Source organism: Orbicella faveolata, unplaced genomic scaffold (assembly GCF_042242905.1).
Source record: "Orbicella faveolata isolate gen_17 unplaced genomic scaffold, um_ofav_v1 contig_1, whole genome shotgun sequence".
In the NCBI taxonomy this organism is placed as follows: domain Eukaryota; kingdom Metazoa; phylum Cnidaria; class Anthozoa; order Scleractinia; family Merulinidae; genus Orbicella; species Orbicella faveolata.
In genome coordinates, this window is record NW_028301536.1 from 21,714,913 (window position 1) to 21,728,555 (window position 13,643).

At 37.4% G+C, this 13,643-nt stretch overlaps 1 protein-coding gene across 2 annotated transcripts; it reads left to right on the top strand.

The window, feature by feature from the left end:
• The first annotated feature begins 2,354 nt into the window (after positions 1-2,354).
• On the top strand, positions 2,355-13,099 carry LOC149118394 (uncharacterized). 2 transcript variants are annotated; one of them, XM_089295497.1, is made up of 11 exons: positions 2,355-2,581; positions 2,695-3,166; positions 5,666-5,743; positions 7,464-7,579; positions 7,862-7,960; positions 8,484-8,531; positions 8,642-8,700; positions 8,859-8,927; positions 9,226-9,325; positions 10,567-10,690; positions 11,754-13,099. In XM_089295497.1, the coding sequence occupies exons 1-11, from the start codon at positions 2,450-2,452 to the stop codon at positions 11,981-11,983; spliced, it is 1,527 nt and encodes a 508-aa protein (XP_089151623.1). In that variant the 5' UTR covers positions 2,355-2,449; the 3' UTR covers positions 11,984-13,099. The 2 variants fall into 2 exon arrangements, with proteins under 2 accessions (XP_089151623.1, XP_089151629.1); XM_089295503.1 differs by lacking the exon at positions 5,666-5,743.
• Positions 13,100-13,643: the final 544 nt, after the last annotated feature.

A 13,643-nucleotide genomic window follows, 5' to 3' on the forward strand; every position in this document is an offset into this window, starting at 1 on the left:
TACCCGCATAGTCTGCTGGGACAGCAGGTAACTGGACTTCCATCCATAAAAGTCCGGACTAACTGACCTAAAACGAAGAATTCGTAACTGGAGCACTGACGAAGAAAAGCGGAGGAAAAAAAATTAAAGCAAATAGAAAAATTAAGACCCGGTATTTTTTTTATACAATTTACTTTTGCCTTTATTTCCAGCTAATAAATTCGGCTGTCACTCACCCAGTCAACCTCATCTCCCCCCTCTCGTAGAGTTTGCATGATGATGAAATTGCGTGCGTGTTTCCAACGACACAGTACGTCATTCCATTTAGAAAGCAACCCCATGACCACCCACGTAATGACGAAAGTGGGTCTTTGACTTCTTCCGAAAACAAATTCAATATCCGCTCTACAGCCGTGTAATGTCACAAACGAGCTTGTGAGAAAATGTACGGGGACGCTGCTGTTAAATAGCCACCTTCACAAAACAACCAGATAGATAAGTGGTGTGATAACTCTACGAAACATCACGTCGGCGCGGAAACGCTTTCGTCCAAAGGTCGTTCTCCATCTAATTCTCTCTGTACTCAGTCGACATGATATTTGCCGTTGTTTCGCTTTCATAGTTTGTTACAGAACAATTAAAATCAAAACAAAAGTATAAAGACCATCTTCTGAAATTAAGTTATGTGGTACGTACTGCGAGGGAATTTTCTTTTTCCGGCGTGCATCATGGGGAAAGTGTGTGTTTGTTCCATTGATTCTATATAGGCCTGGACAAAACTGAAATAGCTAGGAAAAGCGAATTGCACAGATTGTTGTGGGGTTTTTTTGACAGTGAGCCAATACTTGTTCTGTCAAGGAAAATAAACCTCGCACAGTAAATGTGTCAAGATGTGGCCAAAAAGGCCAAGAATAAAGAAAGTCAAAATATACTTCAATTAGGTTAAAGAGATATTGTTGCATTTCTTCAGTTAAAACTAGTCTACACGTGCTATTTTAAGCAAATTATTTTGTCGTAGCAAATTGCTGCAGCAATATCACAAAACGAAATCACGCTAGTGCTTTGCAAAAGCTTACAAAAAGTTTTTTACTCTTATTAAACAACACGCCGATAAAATAATTCCTTTCGAAACTTTATTTTTTGACGGAACGAAATAAGTTACGTCTGAGAAATAATCGTGTACTTTGGGCTCATGTCAAGACAGTGTATGTTAATTGATTTTTAATTAAAATCTAAAATCAGAAAAAAATTTAATGTGAACAAACAGATTTCTACCTCAGAGAGATCAAAGAGTTTCAACTTTATTCAGTCACAAATCTCTGTAATTTTAACAAATAATATTTTCGAAAAACCTGATGAGCGGTCGGTTTAACTAAGGGTCAGAGGCCGAATTTGTAATGAAGGGATATATTATAATTCCCCGTATAATTTGACCCAGCGAATTTTACATTTTCAAACGAGTAAAAAAATGAAAGATCTGGCTTCAGGTGTTGTGCTTATGTTTGCTGCGGTGTCGAGGAAACAGTGGATTGCTGTAAAACAAACTCATCTTTATAGCAAAGCGAAAATCGTGTTGCTCAATATTTACTCTTGTTATCTCGGACTGGACTTTTGTGATATTACGACCGGGCATTTTATTCTGATGGGTTTTCTTGCCACTGTTTTCTAGCTAGTTCAGTAGCTGAAGCCAATTCATTCTAATTTCACCCTATCTCAATAGGAATCTTCCGACACAAAAGTGGTGTTAGAGTTTTCAATTTATCTATATCTAAGGTAAGGCACAACTTTCGATCGCAAACCGCGCTTCGAGCACACGTGGTTTACATCTGATCTTCTCGCTTGATAATGTATTTGCCCGAGAGCCTTGAATGTGACAATGCGGACAGTAACCTAGCAATATCAACTCTTTCGTTATGGGTAAATTTAATTCATTATTTTACGAAAATGAAAATGCAAAAAATATATATCTTTGAGCTTAAATCTGCAAGATCCGCTATTTTTATTGATCAGAGTTCGCCTTCGGCCACAGATTTGAACAGATTCGTTTTATTTGCTAGAGTGATTTTACTTTGATAGAGGTCTCGTAGCTACGCATCCTCCATTTTAACAATGTTTTTGTCTGTCGAGATGTGAAAGAGGCAATTGTTAAATGATTGAATATTTGCAAAGTTGAGCGACCAATGAACAACGTTTTCGCCCACAGTCACTTTAGGGGCATACCAGCAAGTTCAAGAAATCACCTGTGAGACGAAATTTATGGAAAGCCAATTATGATAATATAGTTTACCTTTTCCAAATATGGCGTTTATTGTATTAAATTGGACGTTCTAATTGGTCAAGGCTGATAATTATTCTGCAATGAACGATAGTTTTTTCGCCATGCGAACAAAGACGGGTCACAAAAATTCTACGACTACTTTCGGACGGTAGTCCGTTGGCTTTCCACTTTCCCTTCGCATTTCGTCTCGGCATGGAGCATTCCTCTTTAGATTTAAGTATAGTAAAGAAGGAGCCGGGATTCGAGGAGCCTTTTTCGTCCGATTCTGGTATATTCGACAACATGATGTCCGACGACTTTCACGACGCAAACTTCCATTCAATGGTAAGTGCGGACTTCATTCATTACTAACTCGTAGTAAAACCACTCGCATATTATGTCTTACTGGGAATTACGTCTCTCTTTCTTTCCTGACATCTCTTCTTGTCTCATTGTAGCACCACAGTAATGAAGAAGTTCCCGTGGACTGGCTCTCAGGGTTTTTCGACGAAGTTCCTTCCTACAACAACACTTTGCCGGATTACACATCAAGCAGTTTACCCTACACCTCGCTTGCGAAGTCACATTATCTAAGCTTAAACGGTCTTAGTATGGATTCAATGCCTAGCTTCCCGGAGGAATGCTCCAACGAGTCGTTGTATTGCTCAACGCCTTTAGCTCCTCGCACACCAGACTACAAACCCCTTTCTCCAGACTCGACGATGGAGTCGCATTCACTGGAAAACGACGTGAAACCTCACCTATTTGGCAAAGACGCTCTGTTCGAACCACAGGAAAATTTCGTACCGCAGATAAACAGTCGGCTAGAGCCGACGGAATTAAAATTGTTCGAACAGAATGATGGACAAAAAAGTTCACCGGATTCACCACATTCCGAGAACGATTCCGATCGCCCAGACAGCGAGTCCGGTAAGTCACGAACTTGTGTTTTCCGTTCCTTTGAAATAACTTCATTCTTTATGGCTTCATTTATGGGGTTTCCGTGTCAAAGCAGCTATAATGATGGCAATATGGCTGTATAAACAACTAATGGGATTTAAACCATGAGGAAGGCATTAAAGTTTTATCCCCTGTTGGTAAATACTGATCTCTTTGTTTCTCACATGGCCGAAAGTTTGTGTGACTTTTCGCGAGGCCAAAGAAAGGGATCTCTTGTTTCCGGAAATAGACATTCATTAAAAAAGAAAGGAAACTTTGTAGGTTTTCTGCCGTCAGAAAAAAAAAGGAAACACATAAACAAGCTCGGGAATGAATTTCTGTGAGATGAGCGATTATAACAGGTAAAGCTACATTTCAAAGCTTTTATGTCTTCTGTGTGTCGCGAGAACGATCTTTGAACCGTAAGCTTATATGAAAGGTATCAAGTTTACTCTTCATAAGAAGGGATTATTTTGTTGTTACAAAGATAGCAAGCCTTTCACTCTACACTGCTACAAATCCATGACTTTGTTTTTTTTTTTTGGCGGCGGCGGCGCGAGTTAAGTCCTTCCAAACTTAAACCCCACCATCATCCATATTGTAAAAGCTTTTTTCACGCCTGATTCAGATTCCATGGGAACATAATTGTTGTTAGATATTGTGAAAACTTTTCCTAACTGCATGCTGTTTCGGTCGCTCAAAAAGAGTTATTTTCGATATATATATAAATTGATAAGTCACTTTCATTCTTGGAATTTTACATTTTTTTATTCCTGTGATCCAGATGAGTTTACATGTTTGTGCCATTTGTTGAAAGTTCTGGAAAAATTCAAAAAACACTTGTTTTCCTCGAGACAGTTCTGTTTTCTGTCCCTAAGGTTTTCTTTTTCTTTTTGTTCATTTTGGCGTAAAATTTATGTAGTTCTTTTACATTTTGTACGGCATGGTTTCTTTCCATATTTTGAACTAAAAGCTTAATATTATACCAGCTGTTTAAACTTTGGTTGTTACCTAAAGAATATAACAGATTCGAATTTTAGTAAACTGGGTTTTACAACTGATTAATGTTTAGCATAAAGTAAAATAACTGTAAATTAAAACTAAAATAAAATTCTATAAAAAGTTCAGTGTATCATTGACACTGGAGATCCGTTGGTATCCAACAGAGAAGTGTGATGCTCTACAACTTGCTGCATAATTTTCTGTAAATTAACAGTCAAGTTATTAATTTTAAAAGCAGCACAACTTTGCTGTTCTTTAAGTATTACATTGTCTGTTAGAAATAGCCATCAAGTGTCTGGTTTCAAGTGATAAAATACATGACTTGTAATTTTGTATATGGTATTTTTTAAAAAATATTTGTATCAGAAAAATTCACTTGACATGCATGCATTTTCTTCAACAGTTATGTTCTAACCTCATTACAGTTCAGTAAAATAATACAGTATAAGCTACCATTTAAGTGAACAACGTGGACTTGCTTGCATTTCAAATCCATATACATGCACAGCTGTAGACCTTCCTCACATCAATGCTCACTGGTATCTTCGTAGGCAAACTGAGAAATCAGTTGATATGTCTGTACCAGTACTGGGATCCAATGTTGAACAAAATAAGTTTTCTCCAAGAACAACAATGTCTTGTACAGTTACTTATGCCAAAACTTGAGATAGGAACTTAATAGTCAGCTACAGGTGTACATGCCAGATACAACTGTATGAAATCTTGGACTCGTAAATTATGGAAAGACCCTCCAAATTATGCATTGCCATTCATACAGCTGTATGTTCAAGGTGTTGTTGGGATCAAGTTACTCTTTCATGTACAATCTGGACATCACTTTGTTCAAAAATAAATGTACAGTGTAGTTGCCTTCTGGAGTCTCTATTGTCACTATGAAAACATTATTTTATCTGTTATATGGAAATCATGGCTTGTTCTATTACCAACAAACTCAGGGCTGTTTAATCATCATTAATGGCAACAGTCTTTCTAAAGATTTGCCTCACCTGGACAATCACACTAGACAGTACACGTACATTACAGTCTTCTCTGTCAATGATTTTGACTTTTATCCAATGGTCCATGGGAGGCAATGGCCAGACTTCTTTGTCATTAGTTTACATTTACAGTACAGTTCATTCTTTCGAAATGTAAACTCGTTCTGAAGGAAATTTGCTTGCACGTTTTAGGTACCTGTACATGCTTTTTTTTCAAGCACATTATCCTTGGTTATTCAATCTGTAAGCCTTTCAGAAAGGAAAGTGTTCCTTTTTATCTAAGCTTCATGGAGAGAGATGCTTTATTTGGTCTTTAGAAAGGTTTTTGGAAGACTTGTCAAAGTTTTGTGGCTTATTCTATTTGATTCCTCTTCCCTGTCATTTTGCAAGCTGTTTTTTCCTTACCTTCCAATCCCATGTGAACATACGTACAATATAAATTTGCTACTCGGCAATCCACTCATTATTTCCCCCTCCTTTCTTTATTCAGCCTCTGGTGATGGGTATTTTTATCCTGTGCTGCCTATCCAATCAGAATACGCAACACTCAGAGCATGTAGACCTTACAGTAAGCATCCATAAATATTTTAAACCTTTTAAACATAATTCTGAAACTGGACTGAATTTTTTATCTTGTTGTGAAAACCAAGCAGGGATAATTCATTGTTTTGGATGCTTTGTTGCATGTACTGTAGCTTGCCTGACATACAGTGTATGGTTAAAAGTGTTTGGTTATTTCTCTGAGGTACATGTACAGTGTAATTGTGTTTTTTGGGTAGGCATCATAGTGATCAAGACTGAATTTGAATGTGTGACAAAGCAACTAAAATGATGAAAAGTTTCTTAAAGAAACTTAAATTTGAAGAAACATTTGTATCATTCGGCACTGCTTGGTAATAAGCATGATTAAAAGTTCAATCTGTTTTGACTTAACAGAAGCTGAGTAATCCAAATAATACAATATGTTAGTAAATGTCTTACTTAAATGCTATTTTATTGACAATAATAAAGTAATCATTATGGTGTATTGTTAATTTATAGACCTTTTGTCAGTCACTTGTGTTGAATCAGGTACAGATTTATGAAAAGTTCTCAACACTTGACTTCATGAGTGCACTAAGACTGGTGACAAAATACATTTTATGTTGGTCACGGCACTTCAGACAGGTCCTGATGGGATAACATAGGAACAAAATTGGCTAGCAAAGCATTTTAACCTTTCATTTTCCAAGAGAAACCAACATCTTAAAAGTTTTTCCTAAAATATTAGCACATAAAGAAATTTTCTGGTTCAATATAATATATGTTGACAAGGGGATATTGTCAGAGCAGGAAATAATTCTAAAGAATACAGTGTAATATTCATCTAAAAAAGTGCCTTCCTTTCAGTTTATGTACAGTGTTCACTATTAATAGAAGGTACTTAGTATTCAATTGGCTTCATCCTTCCAACTTCTTGACATGATTTTTGTTGTCCATATTCTTCAATATTAAGTATAATTTGAAGTCATAAATTTTACTGCCTACTCTTAAACTTTTTAAAGGTGCGACTCATATTTGCATAATATGAATTATATTTTTTTGAAGTGTTTGAACTTAAATTGTTTCGATGCTGTTAAACCTTTGAAAAGTTATTTTAACTTAAAAAGATACCAGCCTTTTGTTGCCACATGCATGATAAAATGTTAGGTTAATTTCTCATCATATTGATATCCATTGTTTAGTATTGAAAGATGTTAGAAATTTATTTTTTAAGAACTTTAGTGAGCACTGTGTAGAAATTGTATATGTTTCATTCAACATTTTACATCCATGTACCATAAAATTACATGTACTCTTCTTGAGACGGAGTAAAAAGCACCAAAAGCAAGGCATTTTTTTTTAAATATGTGTACATGTATGTGTGGTACACACTTTGTTCTTTAAATTTTGTTCATGTAAGTTGGAGATACTATGTGATAAAGCAAGAACTTAAAATGAGTAAATATGTTGAATAATGTAATATTATCTTCTTTGATTACAAGCTAAGTTAAATAAATAACATTTGTGATATCACTTTTAATGTCTTAATAATCACTATGCAGAATTGGTCAAAATCAACAAGTAACAGCGAAACTTTATCTAAAACAACGAAATGCAACAAGTCAAAAGATGGCAGTTCATCTCGTGTATGGTCAGATAATCTCTGCATGCATTGTATCCCAAAACTGAGTTTGGCCCAATTGCGAACTCAATTGTTAGTCAGCAGATTGCACAGTAATGTTGAGGTTTTGCTATATCCCTTTTAGGTTACGACTCTGGTTCTCACTCCCCTCCATCCACTGCTACCACCCCTCCCCACATGTTAGAAGACAACGATATGTCAGGATCAAGCACAGGAGAGACAACACCCCCTGTAATTCAGGTATGTAAATGTAACATACATGCATGTGAGTATGTACACTGTGCCTTTGTCCAGTGACTAAAGCTCATCACTGCATTGCTCATACCATTTGGATTCAACCTTAAAAAATTCAGCCTGCAAGTGATACCTTAGGTGACACCTTTTTCAAGATTTGTTTTTGTATCCTGATCCTTTCACTACAAACACAAACACAGGTACCAATAATGTGAAGACACTGAAGAGATGAGGGGCCTTGACATTTAGATAATCTTAAATCTGACTGCCTTGCTTTCCTCCATGCAGCACCCCCAAGAAAAACAGCCATTCTATTTGACAGAAGAGGAAAGAAGAACTCTTATAGCAGAAGGTCTGCCTGTACCGACTGGTCTTCCTTTAACAAAGGTACACACTATAAGACTAAGATGGTTTTCAAGATTTTAAACCTGCTATCACCTTCTGTGCTACTTTTTTGTTCTTACCGCGTTTTGACGTCATCTGTGATCTACATGTATAACTGACCAGACGTACGGCAACATGGAATCTGTTGGTTAATTATTACACGTGCATGCTAAATGTACATACATTTGAATGGTGAAACACAAGGTGTTGTTTATTCTACAGACATATATGTGGAGTAAAAGATTCGTTTACAATGAAAGGGTTAAATGAAATTACTGATTTTATCCTCATTGTACCTAATCTTTGAACAGTTTTTTGACATCTCTTAATGACTTCCATTCAAATCTTCTTGTTTTGAGATTCTGGTTGTAAGTGAAGACAGTGTCGCTAGACGATAACCCTTATTCTTGTTGCTTCTTTGCTTGACAAGGTGTAGTAATATTATGAAAGGAAATGGATTTTGACCACATCAGGGAGTATGTTCAAGTGAATACACTTGTAAACCAGCTTTTCTTTTTTTTGGCAGGTTGAAGAAAGAGCCTTAAAAAAAGTTAGACGCAAGATAAAAAATAAGGTACAGTGTTTTTTAGTATTGGATATACATGTTTGTTTTGTCTGGTTGATTGATTACATGTAAATTTAGCTGAAAATTTACAGTTTTCTTTACTGCTACCTGTTATGCAGATTTCCGCACAAGAAAGTAGACGTAAAAAGAAAGAATACATGGAAACATTAGAAAAAAGGTGAGGCATTGTCTCTTGGCAAGCAAGCCATGTCTTTTATAACTCATGTACTGACAGCTTCATGCTCATTCCTACATGTGACTTGACCACTTCTCTTTATTCTCAATCTGGTCTTGAAACAAACTAAAGTTATCCCAATTTTTTCCTTACCTATACAGAGTAGAAAACTGTGCAACTGAGAATTTAGAACTTCGCAAAAAAGTGGATACTTTAGAAACTACAAATCGGTAAGTTGTCAGAGGAAGGTACATTTTACTGTGATTAGCTCATTGTCTTTGTGATGATTTTAATGTTTAGTAGAGTGTCACCTAATACGACCACCTCTTTACTACGGCTACTTTATTCAGGATGGAACAAAGCCCAGTCAGTCATTTAACTTATTTTAAGAACCCCTTTAATGTGGCTACCCCACTAATAGGGCCAGGTTTTTGCTGCCCATTGGTGACTGGATTGATGGGGTTCCACTGTACATGTATTCATATTAAGCATGGATTCCTGAATCTTTTTCCTTTTCTTTTTTTATAGCTCACTTATAAGTCAACTTCAAAAACTTCAGTCACTAATAGCTGCTAAAGTTCCACGAGCAGTGACTGCAAGATCAACACAAACAAGTACCTGTTTAATGGTGAGATTTCTTGCTTGTCTAATTATTTATGGTCAGTGTAAAACGAAGACTGTGGACTGCAAACTGCTGATTGTGGACCGAGGGTAAAATGCAGACTGCAGACCATTGGTAAAATGCAGATTGCAGACTATAGACTTTTTAGCTGAATCGTGTTACCATGTCTATCATTGAGAACTAACCGTAAACCTGCTGAATGGAACATTATTTAGGCTAACAGGAGTGCAGACCTTCACTGTGATTAGTCTGAATGAATCTGTTTACCGTCAGTACTCGCTAATGGAAATACTGTAACATGATATTTACTTACAAAGTCTGCAGTCTTTCATCCCCCAGTCTGCAGTCTACATTTTACACTGACAATAATTTACTTACACATTGAGGGACCTTGCAGCAAATTAGGTGTTGAAGGCAAATCTTGGAAGGGATTGGTGCTTCTTCCTCTGAAACTGCTCAGAACATAGCTTTTTATCATTCTTGGAGCAGAATTAAATGTCTGGAGAATCTCTGAATTGTTTCAGCCACCCAGACCCTGTAATTTGCCAGACGCTTTCCATTCCAGACCTTGGACAAGACGATTATGTATTTATAAAAAAGAAATGCTGCCCCATCCCAAAAGTTGTGTCAGTTAGGTGAGCTTGAACAGAAATGGTGTTTTTCAGTAAATAATCTCCAGGGACACCAATACCAATATTTTGCATTTCCCATGGTTGGTGCTGGTTTTATGTTTCTGCATCAGGTTCTGATTGGTTCACTGAGCTACGGTGTATTTGCTATTGTAATAAGCCATTTCCAAGTTACCTTGTGCCTCTATTTCAAAACAAGGCCTCGTGCAAAACCCTTATATGTAAATGAGTCTCATTTGCATGAAATTAAAACTGTTGGCAAAATACAGTTCCTTATTCGTCGTTTCCACATCCCCCACAATACACCTTGTCTTCCCCCCCCCCCCCTCCCCCCATAATTTTGCATAAGCATTGTCTTCGGTTTCTCTTGGGACGACTGTAATACCCAGGAGAAATGGGAAAGAAAGGTTATGCAGAACTTTGGGGGCGGCGGGAGGGGGGCAAACAAGGTGTATTATGGGGGATGTGGAAATGGCGAATGAATGCTTTCGCACGAAGATCCGTTTTGATACAGGCAAAAGGCAATTCCGACATGGCCTATTGTGATTCATGAAAGGGATTTTTTATAATTATTCCCAAACAACCCTAATTTACGGCTTGTTTGGGTGAATCCTATAGGTTGTAGTGCTTTGCTTTGCCGTGTTTCTCGGCAGCTGGAGCCCTCTATCAACTACAGGCATCAGTTTACCGTCATTAAGTAACCCTGCAAGTAAAGGAGCTGTAGACTACAGTACGCCTTCAGGTGAGGAACAATTCAAAGAACGTGAATTTGACAATACAGGTTTCATTGCTGTGCCCTGTGATAAAAAAAAATTGTTGCACAGCTCACACATCAGCCAAAAACGCCGCGGCACACGCTGATGTATTTTTAGGAGGAATGCGGTCAATGTGACCTTAATCTTCTTTGTGCTTAAGGTGGCACATAAGGTGTTATCAAGGGATGCCAATGCTGTCTGTCAGATGACCACCGTTTAATCTGGCTGCATGTCCCTCCAGCCTCTGTTATTTCTTTTCAAACTGATCTTCTACATGTCTTAAAGATTGAAAGTGACATTTACTGGGTTAGAATTCGCTTGTTTGGGGTGTGAAATCTGAATCTCGGCAAATATGAAGAAGAACTTGGGATTTACTCCATGGGCGAATGCCTTAAGTGCACAAGTCATACAATCAGTTGTTGTTGAACCAATTTACTTTTCTTGCTTGAAGCACTTTATTAGCTTGAAACTAGTAAAGTATGTCTAAGTTATCTCTATCGCGTCCCAATAATTAGTGTGCGGGAAGATTTGTTTTCTGCTGACTGAGGAACGAAAGGAGAGGGAAACGTTTTCCTGACCCACAACTGGGAGTGTAGGTGGTAGTGTGCGGTCTCAGTTCTGTGTGAGAACTCTTGTTACACTTAGCTGGATTTATCTGATTGTTGTGTTAACGGAGCCCAATCACGGTTTTTTGATTTGTTTTGGCCACTTACAAATTCACCTTTAAATGGAAGAAAACCTGACAACAATAGTTTACTAAGAATGATAGAAAAACACCAAAGAGATAATAATAAACCATAAAGGAACAAGGATGGTCAATGATGGAGAAGATTGACACGGATTACAACCAACAAACTTGAAAGATTTAGCCTTGACGTTTGAAGATGCACAAACCGTGACTTAGCTCTTGTGAGAGAACTGTTCAATATTTCGAGCCTAAGGCTCATAAAGTTCATTTCTTGAAAATGAGAGTAAGTTGTACGTCATATGTTAATAAGTTTCTATTCAGACTCGGTAGTATTGACGTGTTATTTATGTGTGTATCTCCAGTCCGTTCCCGCGTGTTGCTGTCGGTAGTTGAAGATCTGGATTCAGAAGATTTCCTAGACTATGGTCCTGCAGCAAACATCTTTGATGCAGTCGACCACTTGCTGCCTTCAGCACCAACAAAGCACTTAACAACAGCAGCAGAAAACGACACCAACAAAATCGTCTCCATGGAGACAGTTGCTAGGGAAAACAGAAAAAACGAAAGCCATCTCGTTGCTTCCGCGGCATGAAGTTCTTTCCCTCGCACAAGTTAATATCGATATTAACAATAACCTATGACAGAAGGGTATTTTAGAAGAGTAGAAGGGAGAAAACTTGTAGAAAAAAAAATTATATTTTGTATTTTATAACGAATTTGTAAAGCTAAGAGAAAGTGGTTTTCACTGAAATAGTTGCGTTGATTTTATCGAAATGTATAAAGAGTTCATTCATCGATCACATTCCTTGTTCATGTTTCCATTTTCTCTTAACTTGTACGAATTTAAATTAAAAACCCAGTCATACGTATTCACCATGTATTTAACTAACAACAAACTATTCGTAATGCCAGGTTTTTGACAAATGCTTGTAATCATGAAAGCGTAATACTTTTATGACGAAATAATTTTTAAAAGTAAATGGGAACTTCGCGAAATGTACTACTGGTAACACAGTGTTTAACTTAATAATTTGAATTTTGTCGCAGGTGCTGTTAACGTACTGAAGTGACGAAAGTATTTTGTAAATAAACTGTACAAATAAAGCATGAATAAGCAAGCAATACAGAGCTTTGCATCTTGAAAACTGAAACCAAAATGTTTGAAGTTGAATTTTCGTAATCCGTGTTAATTTTAACTTATCTCTACCGCCCTTGTTCCATTTGTTTCGTGATGATATCTCGGGAACTTTCTTTTTCTTAGTCGGCATTGGGTTTTTCATGTACGCAACAGGTCTAAATGTAACTAACCCTTCAAGATTGACTGCATAGCTCTGCGTTGCTCGCTTACGGATTGCTCAAGGGACAACGCCCGCTCTAATTTGAAGAAAATCCCTTTTGCAACCTTACACATCAAAAGCAATAGTTTAATGGGTTTTGTATGGAATATAGCTACAATACTATTTTAGAATTTTGATTACTACTTTTTAGAAGTGGTTTTCACATGAAATGATGTCCTTTGAATGGGATAACCGCGGTACAGAGTTAACCTCTATTGAATATTTTGGCGGAAAATTGCGAATTTTCAGGGGAACAGTTACTGTTTGTTCCAAAAAAATATTGAAATATTCTCCATAACGTATCGTAGAGGGAGAAGAGAACCGGTAGGAAAGTGGTGTCGAGAAAAAAAAATAAAATGGAATAACGACGATTTTGTTGCTCTTATGAGATAAACAGGTAGTCTTTGAATTACCCAGTGCCATACCATATCCCCAAGAGACCAGATGCCTGGATAAGCTACATGAAAAAATCTGCGATATTTTATTACGTCATAAACCCCGTGCTAGTCGGGCCACGCGCGTCTGAATCCGGTAATCAGGGACTTTAAGCAGCGGGAACGCGGACGGCGACGGGGACGCCGAAACCTGTGAGAAGGCTGAGGAGAGAACGCCGTTGTGGCGGGAATTCACAAACATTAAGCGGCACCGTCGGAAACCGCGGTTTCCGCACTGAAAGCTTATTGACATAATCGATATTCGTCCTCTGTTTATCAAGATGAACTAGGATCACTTTATTGAAAGAAGTTCGCAATCAACTCTTGATAATCCACGATGAAGGTGTGTTGAACGATCACGAACTTCTACTCTTGTACGATTTAAACCGGTCTAATGATTCCTTTCCTGATTTTAACTTCGATGGTTTGAAGACGACGAGTGCTGGTCTGAATTTCGCTTCCACAAACGCAACTTGCCCCT

Coding starts and splice junctions, on each gene's coding strand:
- LOC149118394 (XM_089295497.1), top strand. CDS start 2,450: ATGGAGCATTCCTCTTTAGATTTAAGTATAGTAAAGAAGGAGCCGGGA. Junction 3,167..5,665: donor TCGCCCAGACAGCGAGTCCG/GTAAGTCACGAA, acceptor TTCTTTATTCAG/CCTCTGGTGATGGGTATTTT. Junction 8,701..8,858: donor ATGGAAACATTAGAAAAAAG/GTGAGGCATTGT, acceptor TTACCTATACAG/AGTAGAAAACTGTGCAACTG.